This window comes from Schistocerca piceifrons, chromosome X (assembly GCF_021461385.2).
Source record: "Schistocerca piceifrons isolate TAMUIC-IGC-003096 chromosome X, iqSchPice1.1, whole genome shotgun sequence".
NCBI classification, from domain to species: domain Eukaryota; kingdom Metazoa; phylum Arthropoda; class Insecta; order Orthoptera; family Acrididae; genus Schistocerca; species Schistocerca piceifrons.
The window spans coordinates 149555371-149582697 of record NC_060149.1 but is presented as its reverse complement, the minus strand read 5'-3'; the positions used below and the strand labels follow the sequence as shown (position 1 = coordinate 149582697).

General features: G+C 39.6%; 1 protein-coding gene across 1 annotated transcript in view; it reads left to right on the top strand.

Annotated features, from left to right (window-relative positions):
* LOC124722100 (CDGSH iron-sulfur domain-containing protein 3, mitochondrial) overlaps positions 1-3383 on the top strand; it is a 34794-nt gene extending 31411 nt beyond the window's left edge. The window contains exons 2-3 of the mRNA XM_047247297.1: positions 652-840; positions 2927-3383. Of these exons, the coding sequence (XP_047103253.1) occupies positions 652-840; positions 2927-3103 (366 nt within the window). The 3' untranslated portion in view covers positions 3104-3383. The remainder of the gene's footprint in view (positions 1-651; positions 841-2926) is intronic.
* Positions 3384-27327: the final 23944 nt, after the last annotated feature.

Sequence of the window (27327 nt, the reverse complement as noted above, 5' to 3'; positions counted from 1 at the left end):
AACAACCATGGAAAGGCTGTGAACAATATCGCCATGAGAACATCACCTAACCATCTGAATCACTCTGTATTAAGCCACTAAACATGAAGAGTATCACTGTTAGTCTTCTGGGGAAAAAACTGCTGTTCTCTCTCTCTCTCTCTCTCTCTCTCTCTCTCTCTCTCTCTCTCTCTCTGTGTGTGTGTGTGTGTGTGTGTGTGTGTGTGTGTGTGTGTGTGTGTGTGTGTGTGTGTGTAGGTGTAGTGTTTTTACAAATTATCACCATGATTGTATTTTTGTTTTACGCTTTGTAGGTATTCATCCTCTTTTTACATTTGGTATATCACCGGCTTAAAATGAAACTTCGTAACTCAGAAAAGTTATGCACAGTTTTCTGCCGTAATATGGTCGTCTATCAGTATACAGGATTTCTTTTATTTCCTCACTAGAGCACAGAACGTAGCTCATTACCTCTCATTGGGTTACAAATAATTGAGATATTATGTTTCCTAGCTAATAAAGCTATATAAATATTAAGGTTTTATTTTTTGTATACATAGTTTTCATACTAAGCCAATGATATATTTTTAGTTGTTGGGAAGTGTTCTGTTACTAGAATTTATTATTTCTGACATTTAATCTGAATCAATTTATTTTTTCTTGATTTTTCAGAACACATCAAAATTTTATTCAAGTGGTCCAGACAAACCCTCAGTAGTTCCACAAAACCCACTAGCTGAAATACACGGTGCCTCATTACAAAAACAGAATGGTGAGATATATGACAAGAAACCATTCAAAATGAAATGTGAGAAAGGAAAAACCTACATGTGGTGTCTGTGTGGGAGGAGTAAAAGTCAGGTGTGTTTGCAATAATATGCATGCACTTCATGCAGTTAATGTGTAGACATGAATAAAAGTTTATATAGCAATCCTATACTCATAGTAATGATGTTATCCACTGCTTAAAAATTACTGAAAAAGTTTTTGTAAGGGAGGAGAGTAGTTCAACTCGTTACTCACCATCCTCATTTTTTTATTATTATTATTGTATTATTAATTATTTTTACTTCACACAAGTCAAAGGATGGCTGGCTATTTTACCATTCATCTTCTTCAACTGAGACAGTGCACCAGCACCAAATATGTCAATTTCTGTGTTATGTTAAGTGGATATCCATTATTTACGTGAAGGAATTTCTTAACAATTTGCCCCCCTCCCGCTTATGTGCGATAGTTGGATAAAAATATGTAAAAATGATTTTTTTGTTTTAGACAGTGATTAAAACACTGTAATACTTTTATAAAACCATGTTTGTTTATAAATTTTATCAAACAGTGTATTTAACATGATTAAAAACGATTTATTTTAAACAAGCAACCCTGACTAGTATTGTAATAGACAGAGGGACAAAAAGGCTTCACGAAAGCAGTACTGACCTTTTATTGGTATATACATTAAATGTCACTGAACCTTTACTTACTTTGCTGTTGAAAGGCAACATTGTTTGTACCTTCCTTTGAATGATATGATTATGTAGCTTTTCAGTCTCTTTATTTATGTGTTCACTAAGAGTATTCTTGTTAGTGAACTTCAGCTTAGCTCACTTTCACAAACGATTAACCTTGTGCTAACACTTATGTTTATACTTGTCGGCATGCTGCTTAACATATGCATTGTAAAAGTTTTGGTACAAATTCACATTGAACACAGTAACATCGGCTTTATATGCATTGCAGAATATCATGATTGACTCACCAACTGACTTGCAGAGATGTCAACTGGCACAGCAGAGAACTCCCTGAATCAAATCTAACACTTGTGCTACACTTCTTTTATACTGGGGAATCTCAGGCATACACACATGTAAAGAGTTCAGTTCAGAGAGGCAATAAAGGCTGGTGGGCACTTTAATATTGACTATGCTTGAGATTATTTTTTTATATATAAATATATAATCTCTGAATTTATAAAATAACATGAGATTTTCGTTGTCTCCCATCCTTTTAAATGAGGTTTTGAGGGACCCTCCCCCGCCCACCTTCATTTTGAGCTCATGTAATTAATGGACATCCCCTAAAGCTCTGTGTAGAGGTCAGTGTTTTACTGATTGATAGATAAGTTGCTATGGTATTCAGCTTTGTTTGTGCAAGACTGTATTTCTGTAGTAACTCACACAGTTTTCTGTATATGAAAGCAACTTTTTTCACAGTTTGGAGTCCACCCAGCCACATTACTTTAAAGTGCATTCATCCTGGATTTAGTTGGTTGAATGAGGTAGAGGAAAAATTTGCATCTTGGCTACCAAGAGGAGAATAGTTAGTAATGTACAGTTTTTCAGACTGCTCACCAGTGTCTTGGTTTAAATTCCAAAACTGGCCATAATATTTCATGAAAGGAGAATAGATGTCACTCTTTATGAAGATTTTCTGACAAAGCAACAAGCTTGCTAGCACCGTTGGTAATATTTTAGACGACTACCAGCACTGTTTTTGTCATATCTTTCTTCCAATAATTGGTATTCAGTTTCACTTGAGTATGCTGGTAGTTGTCAAAAGTTATAAGTTTTACTCAAATTTTACATGAACAAAAATACCAATCATATTTTGTTCAAAGATGTTGTAAATACTGGGAAAACTTACAGCTTTTGGGAATTATTGGTGCTGGGAGGAAAAATAGAATTATTTCTATGGTGTATTTTGATATCTATGTAGTTAGCATGTGCAGTTTGAGGTGTAACAACTTGCAAAACTCCAGAAGCAGGATGAATGCTGTAAATAACATCTCTGATTTCTTTTTCGATGCCTCTATTAATTATTTTTGTAGCAGTAAACAAATAACAGTTCACTAGCTCTAGTTACTTTTGTGTAAATTTTGTATGTGGAGATGACTTCCATTTCAGTATAAGAAAGCAGAGTGAGTCATATCTTGAACATTTCTTTGCAGCCTCTATGTGATGGGACTCATAAAAGTGCATACCTGAATACTAAGCTACGACCAGTTAAATTCCAAGTAACAGAGGATAAAGAATACTGGTTGTGTAATTGCAAGCAGACATCAAAGAGACCTTTCTGTGATGGAACTCACAAAAGACCAGAGATCCAGGCAGCTGTTAAATCATGATAGTGTGAAGGATGCTGTAGATAAAAATGTTTGTAGTTGTTTTTGTTATTTGTTTAAAATTTAATAATAAATTTTGTCTTGAGAAATAGCATACAATAATTATGCTGAAGGTCTTTACTTTTCTTGATTACCAAATTCTGGCGCACTGTACCTGTATGTCAGCCATAATGGTTCTGATTTAAAAAAAATAGTTTATTTGTGTATGCTGTTTTTCATTAACTATTATTTACATTGTTTTGTAGTTAAATCTAGTAGTTAAAAAATTTATTTGTGGAAATTACATTGTGTCTGTCTTCTTTATTTTTAATCATCTGTCCTTCATTTAAATACAGAACAGATAGAACAGGGGAAAATAATATAAGATTATATATCAGAAGTATTCCTTGTTCCATCCTCTTTGTTCTCCCTTGCTTGAACAGGTTTTTCTCTTTACTTTTCCTGCATGAGATTCAGTGGAAAAAGATAATAGCTCTTTGATAACCTTATTATTCCTTTTAACATTCCATTATTTTGTGACATACCTTTCACACTTTGGGCAATCCACAGCTGTAATACATGGTACGAATTTGGACATGTATCTGATATCATGAAGGGACACAATAATTAGGATAGTGCAGTAATTTCTGTAAGACAAGTGTATCACTTCACTCCCACTGAGTTTGAGGCAACAACAAGAAAGTAAACTCCAATTGAGACTTTGGTATAATAAATGCATTTAATGTTCTTTCGCTTATTGTGTGTTATCAGGCTGTAACTGCTGCTTTAGTTTTCATAGTTTGTGACCTTGGGTCAAACTATGTAATATAATGAAGTACTTTGTTAAGTCAGAAGTATAATCCTCTGAAGCATCCTATCACCCTGGGCTGTTCAAACTAAGTGAGCTTTCATCTGATTACTTCCTTGCAATTGTTGATGGTCAAGTGGCTGATGGAAATATTCTTGTGTAGCTGCACTGCTAAGTCATAATGTCACTTCTGTACCTACTCTGATGAAGATGTAAAGTTTTACGACATAAGAACATTGACCACACACTGGTAATTCAGTACTTCACAACGGGTGCTGATGACTGCACAGTTGAGTGCCCCACTAACCACAGTCTCATACACAGGTGTAAAAAAAAATCTTTCTTCTTGCACACCATACTGATATTAATTTTCTAAAAGATCCAGGTAAAAGGAACAGTTTTGAAATGTTGTTTAACACTTAAAACATTAGTTTTGTTAGTTACTTTCCCCATCAGAATTACACAGGAAAGCAGTACACTAGTGTAGAACATTATTGTAGGTAAACACTTAATTGGTAACATACATTTAATCCAGTATTGAATGGCCCCTCTAACCATTATGCACAACTATTTATAATAAACAACTTATCAGAGAACAATTAAGTGGTAACATGGAAAACACAATAATAAATGTAAAAGCAACAGGATTATCAGTATACCCCTATAGAAAACTGATTTGAAGGATTTGTATGATGTGACACATCTCAATTCCAAGTTGGAATTAGTATCTTGAGTAAAGTACTACAATCCTGCTCTTCATGTATGTGCAACATTTTCAGTCATGCAACACATCACGATCACTACTGTGGGGGACATTTTGAGACAGACTGAAATATGCAATTATCAGACCCCTTTACAAGATTGTAGTAAAACAGTCTCATTTCTCAAAGGTACTGAACCAATTGAGGAAGTGCAGTGGTTAGCACATTTTACTCTCATTCTGGAGGACAATGGTTCAAACTCACATCCGGCCATCCAGTCTTAGGTTTTCCTTGATTTTCCTAAATCACTCCAGTCAAATACCAGGATGATCCCTTTGAAATGAGATGGCCAATTTCCTTCCCCATTGTTGACACCATCCAAGCATGTGCTCAATCTCTAATGACCTCAATGTTGACAGGATGTTAAACCCAGTTTTCCTATCTACCTTCAAAGGTTATAGATAAAACTGTGTATGCAAGAACCAGAAATGCCCTTTTCAAAAAAAGACACTTAGGCTCAGTTTGGATTTCAGAAGGCTCTGCATAGGGCATTCTGGTTTCCAGTTATTCAAAATTGTAATAAAGTATTGTGAACTGGTATCTTCCTGTAACTTCTCAAGAGATTTTATCCTGCAGTTCACAGTATTCCAGGGCCTGTGGTTTGGACCCTTAATGTTAAGTTTGTATGACTGAGCAGTATGTGGTGAGGACCAGATGGTGCTGTGTGCGCTAATTGAAGAGCATTAGCAAGACATTGATCTATTGGCATTGAGTATTATAAGGGGCGTTCAAAAAGAAATGAGCCAGAGGCATAATTACAGAAATCAGTACCTGTAGCTTAGAAGTATTGACACTGGCTGTTGAGACACCTGTTGCACTGTGCCACAAGAAGGTGAATGGCTGTCTCGTAAAATTCCTGGGGCTGCAATATTAACCAGTTCCGCAAGTACAGCTGGACATCTTCCTCGAAGGTGAATCGTTCGCCCCTCAGAGCCTTTTTAAGGGGACCAAAAATGGCGTAATCACAGGGAGAGAGGTCGGGACTGTACAGAGGGAGGCCAAGAACCTCCCATTTGAATTTCTGCAGGAGTGCCGCGACTGTGTTAACTGTAGGAGGCTTTGCATTGTCGTGTAGCAGAATGACCTCACGGGTGAGATTGTCTGGTCGTTTTGATTTGATCACTTGGTAAAGGGTGGTCAAGGTTTACGAGTAACGCTGGGCATTCACTGTTGGCCCGTGCTGCAGGAAGTGAATCAGAAGGAAACCATCTTGGTCAAAGAAGAATGTCACTGTTTGCAATGTGACTGGCAGTGTTGAGTGACTGATGCATGCGGCTGCTAGCTCTGTATAGTCATGTGACGTGCATTTATGCCCTCTAGCGAAGAGCTGTGAACATCCACACTCTGGTCGGAACCACACCTTGTTACACGTGCCACAATAATACCCTCCTGTCACCGGTTTGCACATTCCAGACTCTGGATCGTTTCTTTTTGAACGCCTGTTATACAATCCAAACGTCATCACCTTAGTAGCCGTAGGTGAGTGCGAGGGCGGCACACACAGCTCTCAGTGTGTGCTCGCAAGGGCAGCCTCAATAACACTTGAGATAGCTGCTTCCGTTGCACAGCTTACATAATCTGCGATGCTGTGCAGACAAGGTGATTTGGCAGATAACAAGCACGGTTTATACTGGATAGCAGGCTGTTGTACTAAAACATTCTCATTGTTAGCTAAAGGTTGTGCGTAGGTTTACTCCAATAACACTGCATTGGCCGGAGTTGGAGATGCAGGGCCTTAGTGTGGCCCCAACTCCAGAGGTGATGACACTTGTCTTGGAGGTAAGCTGGTTTGGATACTGGTGGTGGTTGAAAATTTTGCTACCAGTATTTGGTAAGTGCAACATTCAGCTCTGTAGTGACTTTTGCAGCTGTATTCTTATTTTTCATCATAAGCCTCTTCAGTGACTTTCTGCCACGGTCAAACACCACACAATTTCTTTTATGTTGTGACTTAGCAGATTGTGTTTTTCTGCTTCCTCTGTATAAGGTCTAAATCTTTGATATGGTGCCTCTTTGAATGCCAAACATTTCAGCTACCTTGATTATGGAAGCACCCACCATACGAGCACCAACAATTTGCCTACATTCGAATTCATTCATTCAATCGTTCATTCGTCATGTTCCTTAGATCCTACCAAGGAGGAGAACCCTCAAAGATGAGTCAAGATATGCATTAACGTGAGACAAAGACATCATAGAGACTTCACCTCTGTTGTGTATAATGTGCTTAATGCAATTGAAGCTTATGCCGTCTAAAATTAACTGAGTGAACCATAAAGAAATCTGCTGCTTTGAAAAAAATCTGATATCCCTTTAGTTTTATTACATAGCTACCGTTTATTTGCTATTACCACAGTAACTTAATATCTACTTTGTTACCATTACATTTTTCAAAGGAAATATTTTTAAACAGCAATAAAAACGGAGTCCTATTTGTAGTACATTATTGGTTGTTGTACAGCTTTATGATATAGACTGCTATTTGCCATGTAGCTAACAGAAATGTACGTCCCTTAATCTAGATACTCGGATGATTTATAGGAACAGTTGCTAATGAGACATTGTTGCTTCATTGTAGTAAGATTAAACGGTATTAATGACTTATGTCTGCAATTCTGCAAGTGGCTTCAGAATTTTCTTAGCAGATTTGGTTTCGCCGAGCTGTCAGCTAAAAATGGATATTTTGTAGATAATTGATGGAGAGTTTTGCACCTCTACTGGAAATTGAGCAGGGTAGGAAGATATTCCAGAGGTACTGATAAAGTGATAATCTCAAAGTTGGCTTTATAGTTCAATACAACCATCCTTAGAAGTTACATGGGAGTTCATTTACTATTTAGTCAACCTGAGACTAATTGATCACCAACAAGGTGTTGTTTGTTTATTTTTAATTTTAAGACTTTTACTGACGTGACAGGAATGTCCCCAAAGCAGTATGCCATAGGATCTTTGATTGAAATCGAACAAAATGTACCACCTTCAGTTACTTACCAGTGACTGCATCTGTCAGTTCATACATGAGATAGCATACTCCTCTTCTCTTGCAGACACAGCTAATATGTACCACCCAGTTTAATTTGGAATCAAAATCAAAGCCTAACAGTTTCACTGGCGTAATTTCCACAGCTGTATTTAAACCCAGAATTAGTTCCTGTGTTCTATCAGGATTACATAGGAGCTCATTGAAAGAAAAAAACCAATTCACTGCTAGCTTTAATTTTTCCTGTGTTGCCTGATGCAGTTCTGTTATGTCATGGTGTGTACTGACAAGTGTCTTTGTATGTGGATAACACTCTATTAAATGTGCTCCTACAACGCAAGGCAGAGGGTTAATTGCAATGATGAGCAGAAAAGGGGCCTAGGATTGAGCCCTGTGGCACTACAGTCCAAACTTCCTTAGATGAGGAGCATTTACTTTTAACTGATACACACTGTGTCCTGTTGCTTAAATATGACTTGATTGCAGCTAAATATGAGTTGAGAATCCCAGTTTTGCAAGTAGGGTGTTAAACAGTATACAGTCAATGGCTTCACTGAGATCGCAAAGTATAACTGATACTAGATCATTACTTTGAACTGTAGTTAATGCCTGGTTAACATCTTCAGCAACAGCAGCAGTGATATTTTTGCATCTGCATATCAGTACCCTGCAGAAAATGCCACTTTCTAAGTAACAGGTACTTCTATTTTGTTAAGACATCTCCACTACTTCAGTATAGTAACCAGTGAGTTAGTTTTACTACACTTCTTGTAAAGGGGTATGACAATTGCGTGTTTGTCTCGAAATATTCCCGGTAGTAGTGATAGTGATGTGCCGCATGTGTGACAGAAAATTTTGCACATATATGAAGAGCAGAATTTCAGTATGTTACGCAAGATATTAATTGAAAGAAAAAAAAACAATTCACTGCTAGCTTTAATTTTTCCTGTGTTGCCTGATGCGGTTCTGTCATGTAATGCGAGTTTTTTGTTTTTTCCTGTTTCCCTGCAATACATCCTACATTCCTGTAACCCTCCTGGCCTCAACCTTCATTAGTCACTGTCCTCACCCATACAGTCCCCTTCCTGTTCCCATTCCAGCACTACACAGCCGTCATTTCACCGCCACACCCAGTCTTTTAATTTCTTTTTATTTCTCTCCTTTCTGCTACTTACCCATTCCCCCCTCCGCACCTTCTCTCCTGCCCTCCATCAAAAGTGCAACACTTCACTGTCCGCCACTCCCACCATACAATCCCTCCCCCTCCCCACCCCAGCCTCCTCCGTACCCCCACCCGGTCGCCACTCCCATCATGCACTGGTGCTGCTGCTCGCAGTGTAGTTTCAGCTCTCTGAGACTGCAGACATGTGTGCAAGTTGTGTGTGTGTGTGTGTGTGTGTGTGTGTGTGTGTGTGTGTGTGTACTGCTGATGGTGAGTAGCAACTTTCCTTCTCTGGTATTGTTACATTCCATCCTGGATTTTCCATTGTTCGAGTTTTTTGTTTTGATGGAGTTAATTCCACTCTGGAGTAATTGTAATTTGCCTATACGTATAAGGCAAATTTTGTATTGCCTTATCCCTTGAACTGCCCATGCAAATCTTCTGAGCTAGTTTAACGAAGTGATTATTAAATATATTGGCTACCTGGTTATCATTTAATATTTGGCTCCTTTTTTTTTTTAATAACAAAATCCTCACACTGTTCACTGGTTTAACTATTGACCATATAGATTTAATTTTTTATTTTTTAATCACTTCTCTGAATACAGTACAGTATTTCTTGTAATATTAAATCAATCCTACTTCTGTTTTTTCTGATCATTTCAAACCATTTCCTTCTCCTCACACACATTTTGATTTGTTTTGTAGTCCAGGGCTTTTTGATATCTTATTTGTACCATACTTTGTTGTTTTATTGGAAAAGCAGCTGTTAGAGATTGGTAGAAACCAGTCTACTAGTACAGTTAACATTGAACTGAGATGTGTTATATTATACAAATTCATCAAATCAGTTTTCTGTAAGGGTACACTGATATTTATATTGCTTGTTCATTTATTACTGTGCTTTCCATGTCGTCACTTAATTGTAATCGGAGAAGTTGATAGTATGACTACTTGCGCATAATGGTCAGAGGGGCCATTCACTACCAGATAAAATATATTTTACTAATTAATTGTTTACCTACAAAAATGTTGAGTAACAATGTACTGCTCTCCTGTGTAATGCCCTTTTACGTGTCACGCCTAAGGTTTACAACTCAGGTGTAGTCAGCCTGCCACCTAGAAGCAGAATGGGTGAAACTACAATTTGAGCAGACAGTTCGTGTCCAGATAGAAATAGAAGTGGTTCTATTCTGCCATGTATTCCCGCATGCACAGCGGACGAAGGATTTCCGCGCATGCATAGAACACAGCATTTCCAGGAGGCTTTCTGCTTGTTATTGCATTCACACATGGTCAGCAGACAAGAAATACATGGGCTCTTGAGGACTCTTTTTGGCTATTGCCCAAAATATTCTGCACATTTTTCATCAAGTCATTTTTTTATTGACAGAGCAATGAAACAAATGAGAACTCTTTTTTTAATTTCAATTGACAATAGCTGTACCTACAATGATAGCTTCTTATCGTAGAAATGGAATGAAACAAAGAAATTATACATGTGCTTTATAGAGGCATATGGCAAGGAAAAGTGTCTTTGTGATCCTCTAGATATGCTGTAACACAATAAACTACAGGGTTATTATAATTAAAGTTAAACTTTCAATACGCTGTAGAAATAATGCCACTTGTCAGAATGACATCAAATTGCAACGGAATGTTATCGGAGAAGGGGGAAAATATATGGCAGAAGAAAAAAATAGTGTGAAAATTGATCAGTAGATCGTGCTGTATGTGTCAGAATACGTAAATGAAAACACCTTTCATGTGCACGACCCATTGAAGTTGGTATAAGCACACCGTGTACACGGCTTTTCCTCCTTTTGCATCTGCAATGTTCGCCCTGACTGTCTCGATGCAGGATTGCATTCTGCTTGTATAGCTGGATTACAAGAATGATGACTGTGAACACGTCACTTTGCAGAAGTTTCGGACACTGAAGGGTTTGAAAAAAGGCATTGGTCCAATGACTGCTGTGGGTCTGGAGAATATGATTTGGAAATTTGAAAAGATGGGTTCTTTTGGGGTGCAACCTGGTAGGAGGAAGAAACGAATTGATTTGACGTCAGTGGAAGCAGTGGCCACAGCAATGCAGGATGAGACGAGTGGTGGTGTGCAAACATGTGGTACACAGAGAATTGCCCAAACATTGGACGTACCTGTGAGCATGGTGCGTAAAATCCTGTGAAACCTTCTTTGCTGTCCATTCAAAATTACTTATGTGCATGAGTTGCTTCCTGTTGACCTGCCAGCAAGAGAGACCTTTGCTTTAGAATTTCTTGCTCACATTGAAGTGGACAGTGATTGGTTGTGGAAGATTTTGTGGACAGACGAACCCTACTTCCATCTGACAGGGTATGTCAATACACAGAATTGTCAGATATGGGCAACGGAAAATCCACACCCAAGTCAACCATTACCACTTCATCCTGAAAAGGTCACTGTGTGGTGCAAGTTTACAGCATCATTTATCATAGGGCCATATTTTTTCTAAGGGACACGTGCTTCCGGTTCTGTTACCTGTACCGTCACTGGTAAGCGCAATGAGTCTTTTGCACAACCACATCATTCCAGCTCTCCAATAGCATGGATGTGTGCACGGGATCATTTTTATGCAAGATGGGGCACCTCCACATATTGCAAATCCAGTTAAGCAGCTGCTGAAGCGCCATTTCCCTACAGCCTGGCCGTTCCGATCACCTGATCTTAATCTGTGTGACTTGTGGGTGTGGGGTTATCTGAAAAATGTTGTGTTCAGTGTTCTGACTGTAAACTTAGCTACATTGAAGGCACACATTGCGCAACACATTCTGAAAGTGACCTCAGAAACACTTTGATCAGTTGTGGAACATACCGTTTCACGATTTCAACTTGTTGCAGAAAACAGTGGCCAGCATATTGAACATGTTTTGTGCCAGTCATGCAGAAATTAATAATCCGATTTGATTTTGATTGATGCTTTTCATGCAGTTTTTGGCGTCAGGACAATTAAGAACCGATTTTTCCAATCCCATGTGATATGACCTTGCCATGGTGGATGGGCTTACATAACTAACAGTATCACACCTATACACCCGTAAATACTGAGTAGTACAATTTGTTCAATGTGAAACGTACACCTTAGGAATTGTTCTATGATTCATTTGAGCCGACCACTATTAAATTATGATGATTACAGTGGCATCTATTCCTACAATTATTTTTTTTTTCCTTCCCTCTTCTTCTTGTGCCATAAGTTTTCCCCCCTTCTCCAATAATAATCCTTTGCAATTTGATGTCCTTCTGTCCAGTGGTGTTATTTCTACAGTAGTTTGAAAGTTTAACTTTAATTATAATCATCCTGTACATCTACACATGTTAAATCTGAGGTTACATGTTTTACCTAAACATGCTTCTAATTTTACTACAGGTGTGTATGCATAGCTTTAATATGTGAAAGTACAGCATTTATTTTATTTTATTGCCTCTTTTGTGATATTTCAGTGTGCCAGGAGGGGTAGTGTTGTGAGAATACCCACAAGAGTCAGAGCAGTTATGCTGCGCACGACCCGTGATGATTGTCAACATCATTTTGCATCTTTCCGGTCGCACTGTTATGAAATAGCGTCCCTTTTGTGGGAGGACAATGGTTCAAACCCATGTCTGGCCATCCTGATTTAGGTTTTCAATGATTTCCCTAAATCGCTTCAGGCAAATACCTATATAGTTGCTTTGAAAGGGCATGGTCAACTTCCTTTGCCAACCTTCCCTAATCCGATTCTACCAATGACCTCGCTGTTTGGTTCCCTTCCCCAAACCAACCATCTGTCCCTAATTGCTCTTCTCATTTTCACGGTTTCTATCATGTACCATCAAAGGGAACATCCATTCTGGTGATATTCCTAAATTCCTCTGGGTCTTCGGGCCTTAACTCCTCGGTTAACGGGGTATATGCCCTGCCTTCACACATTTTTCCCAACCAGATTTAAACCTGTTTCCTGCACCTGGTATTACATCGTTGTTCTGCCCATCTCCTAATGGCTAAGGTGGACACTGTCATGGCAAATGCTATATAGATAACCGCATTGTCCATGTCTAAAATGTTGTAACATGTAAACACAGGTAATAATTTACTTGTACCAGCATGACATAAAATGAACACATTGTCCATAATTCTCTATAATCATAGCGTAATTTCATTATAGCTTCACAAGTTAACAAGAAATGCTTAACAAATAGGAAGTTAGACCTTTTATAAGTTTCAGTATTAATAAATAGCAGCTGTATATATCTTGTCTGCTCCATTTATCTCAGGAATACATTTAGCTCTACATAGAATACATCAACATAAGTTTCTGTTACTTTAATTCAAGATTGTACAAAAATTTGTTCAGATATGGCAATATAGTTGCCCATTTCATCTTAAATATAACTGCCTCAATCCATGGCTTTCACTATGTCATGTGAGTAAAGCACGATTTTTGAACGCCATACTGATCAGCATGGAGAAAATCATTGTACTTCATTACGTTTGAGCACAGAATGTTTTCCAAGATTCTATAATAGAGTGGCATCAGAGATTTCTTGCAGTAGTTTTGTGGAAGTATTGCAGAATTCTTCCTGTAGACATATGTGAGTTGTGCTTTATTCCAACTACTCAGCACAGCTTCTTGTTTGAGGGAGTTACAGAGTACAGGGTGTACATAAAGTCCAGGAACACTTTCAATTATTTATTGCACAAAAACTAAACATTGTAAAAATGACATTGCATTTTGAAGAGAAACCCTGAAAGTTTTTTTACAAACATTCATTATGCGAACCATGAGTGACCTTCATTATGCGAACCATGAGTGACCCAGCAGATGTCAATATGGTAATCAAATTCTTGCCATACCCTTCCCAGCATGGCATTGTCGATTGTGGCAGTCGCTTCCCGTATTCTCTCCCGGAGCTCTGCTACATCACTTGGTAGAGGCAGTACATACACCAGATCTTTAATGTGTCCCCACAGAAAAAAGCCACACGGAGTGAGATCTAGTGACTGGGGAGGCCATTTCATGAAACAGCTGTCCCCTTCCATAGCATGGTCGATCCATCGATGCGGCAGTTCCATGTTCAGGTACCAACGAAATTACCAGACTATGCTGTGGTGGTATACTGTGCAATAAATAATTGAAAGTGTTCCCGGACTTTATGTACACCCTGTATTATGGTTTGAAGAGGAGCTATACCAGTCATAATTCCTATATATAATCCGATAGGATTCTCAGATCCCATTGGGCACTGGAGGTTTCCTCAATTTTCCCAATTTCTCATTGGTATTGACACAGCATCTAGCTCATCACCAGCACACCCCGGTGGCTCCATTTCATCATAGACTCTGAGTGACCTGCCCTTATCCAACCTATCCTCTCGCCTTCTCGAGGGAGGAACTAATAATTCCAAAAGTTGTAATTGTTTTGCATACTTTCGTGTGTGTCTGTAGGCAATACTACGCATTTTGCCTCATAAGAAGTAATCACCAGACAGCAATTCTGCCTCATAATTTATTAACTGTCTGGACTGAATTCTCCTTTTGGTAAACCATATCCATATCACTCAGCATTGCAGTGATAGAGGTATTGAAACTGGACCATAATCTTGGAGTTTTCTTTATAAAGGATAATTTCAAAACAAGAGTTCAGCATTGACAATATTATGAAAAGAACAGTTGCTACTCACCATATAGTGAATTGCTAAGTCACAGATGGGCACAGCAAAAGAATGTCGGAAAGTAAGCTTTCAGTCAACAATGCCTTCATCGGAAATAGGGAAAAAAACACACACACACACACACACACACACACACACACACACACACACGTCTCTGGCTGCTGAGACCAGACAGTGAGCAGCGCCATATGGTGAGTAGCAAATATTATTTTCATAACTTGGCATCTCCGCTATATGGCAAGTAGCAACTATGCTTTTCATAACAGCTCAGCATCTCCACTATACGGTGAGTAGCAGCAATTCTTTTCATAATATTGTCATATTCCATCCTGGATTTTCTAGGGTTCAGCATTGCTGTTTTTGAATCGTTATCCTTTATTTCACCTCCTGTCTTCCAGGAGTGCGTGCACAATAACTTTGGTGCTACTTGCAGCCTTTCCACACCACAAAAATTTCTTTGATTTTTGTGCAAGGTCTTCAGATGACCTTTGCTGTGGTGGTTGAAAGTGTCATATTTTTCTCCTTTGGCAGCCAAACATGTTTCATTCAGTGTTTATCTATCTACAGCCCTATGCTTTGTTTTACATCTGTTGTGTAGCAGTGGGTCTCATAAAGTGACTGAGTGTATGACAGAACAAGCACGTGATTGTGTACTGAATTGATTTATGGAATGTACAAAAAATCAATTAATATATTTTACCTTTAAATAACATCAGTTACTTATACATAATTTCCTTTGAAGTAATTATCTGTGTTAAATGAGTTAGTATGTTCTACACGCGCTGCTTCAAAATTACCGTACGAATGAAATCAATACCAGCAGAATGCAAGTATTAAGTCATCTAATTGCTTTCACAACTTTATCTCCAAAAGCAACACTAATAAACTTTGTCTTGGATATGATGCAATTTATACTTGTTCCGCTTGAGTCTCCATTACAGAAAGCTATGTCATGATATATTTTGTAATGTCACTAATGTAATCGTTAAATATTATTGTACGAATGTACAATGTACTGTGTCCCACACACAACAGTGCCTTGTGGACTACACGAGAAGATGACGATGAATGAAAATCTATGATTTTAATAAAGGCAGTACTGTATGCCATTTTAAGTTTTACATATATCAAGCAGTTCACCTTAAACTGTTTTAGCAAGCATTTTAATAACCTCTGTTGAATGCCACACACATTTTTTCTTGTTAAGCTCTGCCAGACTTAATCTCTACAAAATTGAAACTATGGAGTATTTTGCAGTTTATACTTAGCAAAGTATCATTTAGTGCTCTGTTGTAGACAACTAACTCAGAAAGATAAATATCTTATTTCCATTTACGTTGCTAGCTGTTACTACTGCATATTTGTGTGTGTCAGGAAACATCTACTTTGTTACTGCTGTGATGTCAGCACAGGGTTCCAATACTCTTAATATCACCATCATAGCCAGAGCAAATGCCAATTCATAAGGCCAAGTATTTTTTATATATATATAACTTGGGTGTGTTGGTGCCAACAGTGTCTGAGTAAAATCATCTACATTTATATCTTTAACTTTCTCAATATTGAACTGTGGAGCATTTTACAGTAGTGTTGGTAATGGAATTTTATTTATTAACTACAGTTTGGAAAAAAAATTGTATATATAGCCTGAACTGCCATAGTGTAAATGGTGCAAATGATGTAAAGGAATGTGGAATTAGTTGACTGAAGCTCACCTAAGAAGTGTAAAGCACACTTTCATCAGTTTAGTCGCACTATTCAGTGAGATGCTACAAAAAGAATAATTTCTTTAATATATAAATGCATATGATTACTCACAGAAACCATTAACACAGTACGAGAAGCATATAAATGAAAGCAGCGGAGCTGAATCAGGAGAACCTTTTATGGACTATTCAAAAGTTAGATGAACAGACTAAAATAGTAACAAAACATGTATCTATGAAACAAACTGCATTTAAAGCACACAATTTAAATTTCCTGTGGATTTTGTATGCGTGCAGAGGTGATTTCTTATCTGAAGCACATTAGAAGCCATGTCCAAACGAAAGTTTGTGGGAACTGTTATCCCGACAGTCGCTTGGTCTACCTCTGTGATGCCGAATAAGACTGTTTGTGTATTAGCATCACAAGTTAATTTTTGAAACATGTAGACAAAAAGGGTCTAATATGCAAACATATTAAGCACTTATTGTAAAATGTTGTTTGACATGTTATTAAAAAGACTGCTGAAAGAAAAAAGTACACAAAAATACAAAAGTTACATCATGTGCACTTCATCAACATCACTTAATGAACATTTTCAGCAAAAGAGTAATATCTTCCAGATGCTACTCCGAAAAGTGTGCCATCAAAGGAGTATTGTTCTGTAACTGCAAAATGGTGTATTATTTTAAGTGTGCCATTGTCAGTCCTTGTCAACAACAGAAAAACATCCAGATTTAACATATTGTGATTCCCGGTGCAGGAATTCAACCAAATGCTCACCAGTACTGCAAACTGCAGAGATCTATTGACCAATGACTTTGCAGTTCTCATAGGTGTCTCCAAGGATGTTGCTGCAGCAAAATCAACACTGAAGACAACATCGGGCAAGTTAACAAATGCTAATGTCATAATACTAAAAATACCTCCACACCATGATTTCGAACAATGGAAACTCCAGGTTGGAATATCGACAGTATTAGGAAAAAGGATAGCTTGCTATTCACCATATAGGTGACCCATTGGATTGCAGACAGGTATAATGAAATGATTGTTACACATTCTGGCTTTCAGCTAAAGTCTTCTTCAGCAAACATTGCCAGGCACAGTGTCGGGAAGTGGAGGCGATGGGAAGCAGAAAAGGAGGGGAGCAAGGGGGTGGGGGGTGAAGGATGAGTGGTTGTATTGGCAGAAGGTGGCACACAGTGAGGATGAGGATGAGGGGATGTGAAAAGGTGGTAGGACGGGGGATGGAAACTGTTGGATGCAGTGTGTGGTGACAGTACGGTACTGTAGGTTGAGACCGGGATGATTTTGGGAGCAGGGAATGTTATAAGGATAACTCGCATCTTCGCAGTTCAGTTGGCTGTGGAGGGGAGGAGCCAAATGGCATGGATTGTGAAGCAGCCATTGAAATCAAGAATGTTGTGTTCAGCTGCATGTTGTGCCGCAGGGTGGTCTAGTTTTCTCTTGGCCACAGTTCAGCTGCTGACATTCATCCTGGTGCACAGCTGGTTGGTAATCATACCAATATAAAAGCTGTGCAATGGTTGCAGCAGAACTGGTATACGACAGGTATTGCACCTGCGTCTTTCATATGGATATGATCCTTGTGGCAAGCAGTCGGGATTGGGAGTGATGTAGGGATGGACTAGGATATTGTGGAGGTTGGCTGGGCAATGGAACACAACTTTGGGATAGTTGTGAAGGATCTTGGGTATGATGCCCCTCATTTCAGGGCATGATGGTAGATAATCAAAGCCCTGATGAAGAATGTGGGGGAGTGGTACTGGATGACGAAGTGGGGGTGTGTAGGGAAATGACACAGGAAATCTGTTTGCAGACTAGGTCCAGGGAACCAGTCTATGAAGGCATTGGTGAGACTTTCAGTATATTGGGAAAGGAAGTTCTTGTCACTGCAGATATGCTCTCTCCTCATGGCAAGGCTGTATGGGAGAAATTTTTTGCTGTGGAAGGGATAGCAGCTGTCAGAATGCAAGTACCGTTGATAGTAGGTGTGTTTAATGTGGACAGTAGTGTGGATGGAGCTATCAGAGAGGAGGAGGTCGGTGTCCAGGAAGGTGGCACACTGGATTGAGGAGTGCCAGGTGGAACAGATTGGAGAGAAGGTATTAAAACTATGCATGAATTGAGGATAGGGTGTCTTAGCCGTGAATCCAAATCATGAAGATATCATCAGTGAACCTGAACCAGACCAGGGGATTCAATTTATGTGAAGCTAGGAAAGTTTCCTCTAGATGTTCCATAAACAGGTTGGTATAGGAGGGTGCCGTGCTGGTGCCCATGCCTGAGCCACAAAGGAGTAGTAGTTATCTGTTAAGATAAAATTAAATAAGGTGTATGAGGAATGAGGTGGTGAGTTTGGAGTCTGAAAGATGTTGGCAAAGGTAGTGTTCAAGCTTAACAAGACCACGGGCATGAGGGATGTTGGTGTATAGGGAAGTAGTGTCAACAGAGGCAAGTAGGGAATCAGGAGGTAAAGGGGTGGGGATGGTGGAGAGCCAGTGAAGGAAGCAGTTGTTATCTTTGACATTGGAGGCAAGATTATAGACAATTGGTTGGAGGTGTTGGTCAGTGAGGGCAGAAATCCTTTCAGTAGGGGGCACAACAACCAGCCACAGTGTCCAGGATTGCCAAGCTTGTGAATTTTGGGGTGCATGTAGAAGGTGGGGGTGTGGAGTGTCATATAGGTGAGAGAAATGGATTGAGTGGAGAGGTTCTGGGAAGTGCCTAATGCTTTAAGCAAGGATTAAAGGTTATTTTGAACTTCTGGGATGAGAGCACTCTGGCAGAGATCATAGGTGGAACAGTCAGACAGTTGACAGAGACCCTCCATCAGGTAGTCACTGCAGCCCATCGCAACACTGGGGGAGCCTTTGTCCACGGGGAAGATGATTAGATCAGGATCTGTTTTGAGACTCTGTATGGCTGTCCTTTCCTCTGCTGAAAGGTTAGTGTTCTTAGGAAGGGACCAGGGGAAGAATGGTGAGGCCAAGTTGGAGGTTAGGAATACGTGGAAGGTGACCAGGGGTGGTTAGGTGGAAAGGGGGGGGGGGAGGATCATGGTTGAATGGCGATGTAAACTGAGAGAGGCAGGGTTCAATATCGGAATTAGGTTGGCTTTTGGAGGGATTTGTGGCAAAGGGGTGTTTCAATTGCAGAGATCAGGAGAAAGAGAATAGGTCTTCGACAAGTCATGGCTAAATTTGGGTGTGGAGCTAAATCCAAGGCATTTGGATAGGACTGAAACTTCTGTGGGACTGAGGGTTTTGGTGGAAAGGTCAACAACTGTGTTCCATGATTGTTTAGAACCTGGATTTGGAGCATTGGTAGGGGGTTTGGGGGATGTGGTAAGTAGGAAAGGTCCAGTAGACAGGGTCTGGGTGCTATGAGGGGTAGATGAGAAGGAACACTATGGGTAGGATAGGGGTTGGACAGCAGTACCCCCAAAGCAACAGTAGGATGTCATCAGGTTGGATAACTTATGGAAAAGCTGTCTGGAATGCCTTTCCAAGTGCTGGAGAGCAAGGGATTCGTCACAACCTGGGCCATCTGGATCCTTGTCTCCACCACCAGCTTTTCTGATTTCCACAGATGGGTATTAACCCTTACAGCACATTCTTTGGTGCTGAAATCATGTTGGTAACCTACTGTCCCCACATCCTCCACCCAACAATTTCTGTCCCCTCTGTCCCATCACCTCGTCTCTCACTCTCACTGTGTGAGGCTTGACAATGCACCCACGTGTGTGTGTGTGTGTGTGTGTGTGTGTGTGTGTGTGTGTGTGTGTGCGTGCAAGCAGTTTAAGAGTATAACACTTATAAAATATTAAGGATCATACTAATTTTTGTCATCCGTCCCTGAATAAATTGTAACTACAAAAGTTCATGCAGTACGAGATGTGGTCATAGCCTAAGTGGGTTTACCATACTTAATGCAGTAAATAATAACTTAGCCTGCTGTAGCTAGCCCGCCGGCCACAGTAGCCAAGCAGTTCTGGGCGCTTCAGTCCAGAACCGCGTGACTGCTACGATCGCAGGTTCAAATCCTGCCTGGGGCATGGATGTGTGTGATGTCCTTAGGTTAGTTAGGTTTATGTAGTTCTAAGTTCTAGGGGACTGATGACCTCAGATGTTAAGTCCCATAGTGCTCAGAGCCATTTGAACCTTTTTTTTTTTTTTTAGCAAGCCATAATACATGTTTCAACCCTCAGAACCAGATCAGGGAAGCGTATAAGGCTGACCAAGCTGGAGATATACTGGTACTGGCAAAAAAGAGCACCAGAACATAGTATTAAAACCTCACTAAAATAAAAAACGAACTAGGTCCAGTGTAAACGTTGTATCTCCTTGCAGCAAAAATGATGAGCCACTAAAATGAGTATGATGCAATTGGCACTTGGCTGCAATCGGTCAATTTGGTTGTGGTGGCAGACTGATCTGTAGTGTAGCTCAAGGTTTGTGTTAGATTGAGAGTTGGCAAAGCCAGCTCTGTGAATGCCAAATGAAGGTTGTGGCAACAGATTGATCTGTAGTGTAGCCCAATGTTTGGTCAATTCTGATTGATGGCATTCTCAATTTTTTGCCTGAACTCCTACTCACTTGATTTCCCAAACAGTGGAAGATGTAATACAAACATGACTTCTCATTGTCAACCACTTTTTCACCAGCATTCTCCAGGAATAGACCTTTACCCAGACTAAACGTATTCCCTCCCCCCTGCTATCTTACTGACACAAATAGAATGTGGATATTCCTCTAATATATTAAGAAGATCCTATTAATATTTCAAATGAAAATATGGCACATTACTCTGCACAGTGTCACATTTTACTCTCTTTTTGAGGAGGTGTGTGTGAGTTTACTTGTAAAGATCGAGGGCAGCTACACTCGAAGATTTTGTCACATATGTTCCTTACTCCCATTTAAATTTACATTCACATCATGGAATGCTCTCAAATGTTAAACTGATACTACATATTTCACACAATGTCTTAGACAAATCTATATTTCTTCAAAAGTCTGTAACAAAAGACAAAAGTACAATATTGTTGATGGTCTTGTACCAGAAAAAGTACACGTTGAATGAACAAACCTGTTCATTCAATCTTGTAAATTCTTGCTAGGGAAGGTACACTATGCACTTGCAGTGCAGATTTTGTGTATTCCGTGGGTTTGATAGTCAACTATAAGATTTCCACCTAGCCGGGTGAGGGATCTCATGTGACCCATATCCGAGTTCAGCCAAAAGGAGGGCTATCGTGTGACTGATTTCTGATTTCAGCTGAAAGTCACACTGCACACCTTTACAGCTCCTGTTTGTCACTCATTTCGGAACCAGTTTAATTCATATGCTGCATCAAAAACTGTTTATCCATGTTGCTTCTGCTGGGCTTCCTGTGCAAGGTGCAGGAAAATAAAGGGCCCTACACACTCACCAACCATTTGACTAACTGACAAATTGAAGTTGTGTAAGCAATTTGATCAACTGAACAACGAAGATTCGTTGTCAGCATTCGGGCGATTTTACCAACATTTCTACATGGCTGTCTACACACATTAATTAAATATGTTGATTCATGCTAATTCCAATTCCTTACAGTATCTGTTGATTATATACAAGTAGCAGGCCTCCTGTCTTACTGTGTGCCATTACATGAGAGTATTTATGCTGTTGTTTTTCTGTTTTGTTTGTTTCAGATATATCACAAATGCAGCATCTTCCTGAAGTAAGCTGAAAAAGTGATGGTTGTGAACGAGGTATAGTGCAGGTGGTGTTTGTAGTTATTGAAAGTGTAACAAGTGTTTCAGTGTAGTTGTGAATACAATTTATTCAATGTGCACTACTGTGTATGAGGTCTGTCTAAAAAGTACCTGGCTTTTGATTTTCCTGCACAAAATAGAGACGATAGGGCAGCACCACTGTACACAGTAAAGGAAGAGACCTTTATGTGCATGTTTGAATTTTGTACCCGCCTTCCAGCGCATCGGTCACTGCCTGTCGGTCGCTGAGTGTGGTGCTACACAACGTGTTTGTCGGATTACCGATTCTCTCAATGTGACTGAAAGTGTTGAGCAAAAATACTGCATCAAACTTTGTCAAAAGCTTGGCAATTCCCAAAGCAAAACAATTCGTAAGATTCAGCAGGTGTTTGGAGATGCTGCGTTGGGTGTAACACAAATTAAGGAGTGGTTCAACCGATTCAGAAATGGCCGCACATCAGCGGAGAGTGACCAGCATTCTGGCAGGCCCCAAACTGCTTAAAGTGCAGCTGTTGTTGAGAGGGTGCAAAATTTAGTGAAGGCAGATCCTCGTTTGACCGTGCAGGAGATTGATCAAAAGGTTGGAATGAGTAAAGATATTGCGCATGCAATTTTGTGTGACGATTTGAACATTCACCAAGTGGCTGCGAAATTTGTGCCCTAGTTGTTGTCACTGGAACAAAAAGACCTCCATTTTGACGTTGCACATGACCTGGATACCAACAACACTGATCCTGGGTTTCTGAACACCGTGATAACTGGAGATGAGTCATGGGTGTATGAGTATGACCCAGAAACAGAGAGACAATCGTCACAATGGAAGCATCGCAAGTCTCCAAGGCTGAAGAAAGTGGGGCTGGTGTAAAGCAAAATCAAGGTGGTGCTGACTGTCTTCTTTGATGTCCGTGTAATTGTGCATCACGAATACGCACCGGAAGGACAAACAGTGACAAAGGAGTACTATCATGATGTTCTCAGGTGACTCCGTGATGCAGTTTGGCTCAAAAGACCAGACATGTGGATGGCAAAAACTGGCAACTGCATATTCATTCCACAGTGTGTATATGACCCGGGAGATCCGGGAAAGACCCAGGAATTTTTTCATCCGGGAGAAAACCGCGAAAACCTCAGGAATTTTTTTAGAATTCCAGGAATTTTTCATTGTTTTAGTTTTCAGTTAATTTTTTGTAATTTTGACTGGTAAGAACTGATATTCTAACGATGTCTATTTCTGTATCCTGGTACTGCAGAATAATATTGCAGCAACAAAACATGAATGAGAGAATAAAACTTAAATTGCAAAGGAAGTGCACCACATAAATACACACAGAGCTCATACAAGCATCTGCCAACAGCAAAATGTGTGAAAGGCTTTAGGAAGACTATGCAATGCACCCTAACAACAAATTACCTCTGATGAGTGTGACGTCACAACTGTTTACACTACATTCATTTAAGCAGTTACGAGCAGGCTCATGCACATGCGCAGTTGAGTTGCATATGAGTAGCACCATCTCCCACTTCTGGCTACAGAAATGTCACTGTTGGCTGTGTGAGCAGCAAACGGGGATATCTGAACCGGGTGGCAATGTCTGGGGAGGGGGGAACCTTGTTTCACAAAGTGCCTAGCATCTAGTGCACATTGGTCTATCGATTATTTAGATGATTTCGAAACGCATCCCTGCTGGTTTTTAAACACATTCCAAGTTGATTTCTGACTGAATTATGAGTTGATATTTGAATGTGTGCATAGTGTACGTGATGACTCTGCCAGAGGAATCCATCTAGAAATAAACTTTCCTGCAGACAAAAGGGGGGGGGGGGGGGGGGGCTATACAAGCTGAGCGGAATAAAGCTGAACGGGTGAACGCCAACTGCTGTTTGTTTATGTGATTGATTGGGTATGCAAATGATCAGCATTATTATAATTACTAGCGAAGCCCATGGATTCAGACTACCAGAGTGGAAATAAATGACTAACAGGAATAACAGGTAAGAAAGATTACATATTATCTTGTCGGTGTATGCAAGAAAATGAAATTTTGACAGAAAATTTTTGGCCAGGTCACTACCTAGAAAGGGCAAGTTATACAATCCCCAGTTAGCAGCCACTTAAGTTCTATTCTGGGAATAGTGTGGAAAACGCATTGTACAAACACGTAATAACGCGTAACTGGAGAATAATCACTGGATAACTAAATCGGTGATTCTGTCAGGGTTAATAGAGTTAACCAGAGAAATCGACTTTTGTCAGTGGTAGGAATAGTTACAGAGTTAGTGATGAGAACCTTGTTTGTTAGAACGAGGAAGGAGAAGAAACTGACACATCACACAAATTATGGAAGAATATAATGATTCCAAATTTATACAATAATTTTGTACTACTGCTTTTTGATCTCATGCTTGAGAAACTGGAGCATATGAATGAAATGTGAAACTATTTCCTAACATAAACCTTTTTGCTTGTAGTAGGCTAAATAGGCATTTCATATTGGTACTTCGCGAATTATATTCTGTTGTATGCCGCTGTTATCAGCTGGCAAGATCACTTGACGTGAGCTATGACTGGCTTACAAAAGTGCATTGCAATCTTGATTTCAGCGTTTCGGAAAGTAACATGCAATGTTCGGTGGAATGCGAATTTATACTTTCGTAATACGAAAATATGTAGCGTACATGTTGCTGCACATCAAAGAACATTCCAAAACGTTTTGTTCCCCCTGTGTTTCGTTTTCTAAAGTGCCGGGAAATTATAAGCCGCTGTATAAAACCGTAACCAATCAAATGATTGACAAATTTTACAGTTCTGAGGTTAAGTATACTGTCACTTAACATCGAAAAAGTGTATTTTCACCCATGAGAAAGTGTGTTTTTAATGGAAAATCCGGGAAAAATCTGGTAATTTTTTTCCTTGTCAACGTATACACCCTGATTCCACTTGATCCAAAATTTTTTATCCAAACATGGAATCACAGCCATTCGCCAACCTCCCTACTCTCCAGACATGGCTTCTGGCGACTCCTGGTTGTTTCCAAAATTGAAGACGCTACTGAAAGGATCCCGGTTTGAGAGTAGAGAAGAGATAATGCGGAACATGACGACAGAGCTGAACACCATTCCAAAAGAAGACTTCCAGAGGTGTTTGCGTCAGTGGAAGGATCAGTGGGCTAAGTGTGTGCAAGCACAAGGGGCCTACTTTGAAGGGGATTAGGGTCCCAACCCCGTCAGGTATTCGAAATATTTTTTCTGGCCAGAGGTCGGATACTTTTTAGATAGGCCTCGTATTTTAAACATGTTCAGGACACTTTATTAGAATTTGGGAGGATCAGGTTTCTAATCCCTCTCCAGTCATCCTGATCTAGGTTTTCCTAAATTGCTTAAGGTGAATCTCAGTTGGTAACATTGAAGCCATTGTCAAATTGTTCAGCCCAGATGTTAATTCATAATCATTTTTTAAGCAGATAGTTCTATATTTTGATATGAACTTTCTGTTGTACGAAGGCAATTTAATTTTCTCTGGTGTAATTTATTTAATTACAACAACTTTTTTGTCGTACATAAGGAGCTATGAAATGCTTTCTACATTGTTCATCCATTTATAAACTGCCAAGGATAGTTTGTGAATCTTAAAAATAAAATGATGACAATTTTTTGTGCAAATTAAATTGCACAGTTTCTGTGCTTGTTAAATAAACTATAGGAAAAGCTTCTTATTGTTTTGCAACTTTGAAGTACTTAACATATAAATAACATTAATTCTATGTCTACCTCTACATATTTACTCTAGAAGCCTCCATATGGTGCATGGTGAAGGGTACCCTGTACCACCACTAGTCATTTTCTTCTCAGTTCCACTTGTAAATAGTGCCCCCAATCTTTCTTATCTTACCTTCATGGTCCTTAAGCAAAATGTATGTTGGTGGAAGTAGAATCATTTTGCAGTTACCCTCAAATGCCAGTTCTGTAAATATCCGCAATAGTGCCTTTCGAAAATAGTGTCATCTTCCCTCCAGGGATTCCCATTTCAGTTCACGAAGCATATCCGTAATACTTGGGTGCTGATCAAATGTACCAGTAAGACATCTAGTGACATGCCTTTGGATTGCTTCAGTGCTTTCCTTTAATCTGACCTGGTGGGGATACCAAACACTTAAAACAGTACTCAAGATAGGGTTGCATTAATATTCTATATGGCACCTCCTTTATGGATGAACTACACTTTTGCAAAATTCTCCTAAATTTTATCCAGGTCACTCTGTATCCTCCCACAGTCACTCAATAATGACTCCTTTCCACACAACGGAGTGAGGTGGCGCAGTGTTTAGCACCCTGGGCTTGCATTTGGGAGGATGCCTGTTCAAACCCAAGTCTGGCCATCCTGATTTAGGTTTTCTGTGATTTCCCTAAAACACTTAAGGCAAATGCCAAGATGGTTCCTTTGAAAGAGCACAACCAGTTTCCTTCTCCATCCTTCCCTAATCTGAGCCTGTGCTCTGTCTCTAATGACCTCGTTGTCGACAGGATGTTAAACACTAATCTCCTCCTCCTCTTCTTCTTCCTCCACCTTCCTGCTTACCCTGTCGACCAGATCATTTATGTATGTGCTCTGGGGCACTCTTGATGATACCATTGTCTCTGATGAATACTCACCACTGAGGACAACATACTGGGTTTTGTTCCTTAAGACGTCTTCGAGTCACTCACATACCTGAAAAACTATTCTGTATGCTTGTATCTTGTTAACAGTTGGCAGTGTGGCACCATGTCAAAAGCCTTACAGAAATATAGGAATATGGAATCCACCTGATCCCTTCATCCATGTTTTGCAGGATCTTGTGTGAGAAAAGGGCAAGCTGAGTTTCAAACGAGTGATGTTTTTTAAAACTGTGCTTATTTGTGGACAGGAGCCTTTCCCTCTCAAGGAAGTTAATTATATTCAAACTGAGAATATATTCAAGGATTCTGCAACAATCCGATGTTAACTATATTGGTCTGTAATTTTGTGGATCCTTTTTTTTTTTACCCTTTGTATATACTGCAGTCACCTCTGCTTTTTTCCACTTGCTTGGAACTTTGTGCTGGGTGAGATTTTTGCAAACTAAGTAAGAGGGCAATGCTGTAGAGAACTCTTTGTAAAACCAAATTGGAATTCAATCATGATCAGGCGACTTGTTTCCTTTCAACTCCTCCAGTTGATGCTTTACACATGGATGGTTATTACTGTGTCCTCTATGTGGAAGTGTGTGTGATTGTCAGGCAGTGGTATATTTGTACCATTGTCTTGCATGAATGATTTCTTAAATTCCAGATTTAAAACTTTGCTACCTTCTACTGCCACATCAGGCTTGTCACAGAGTGA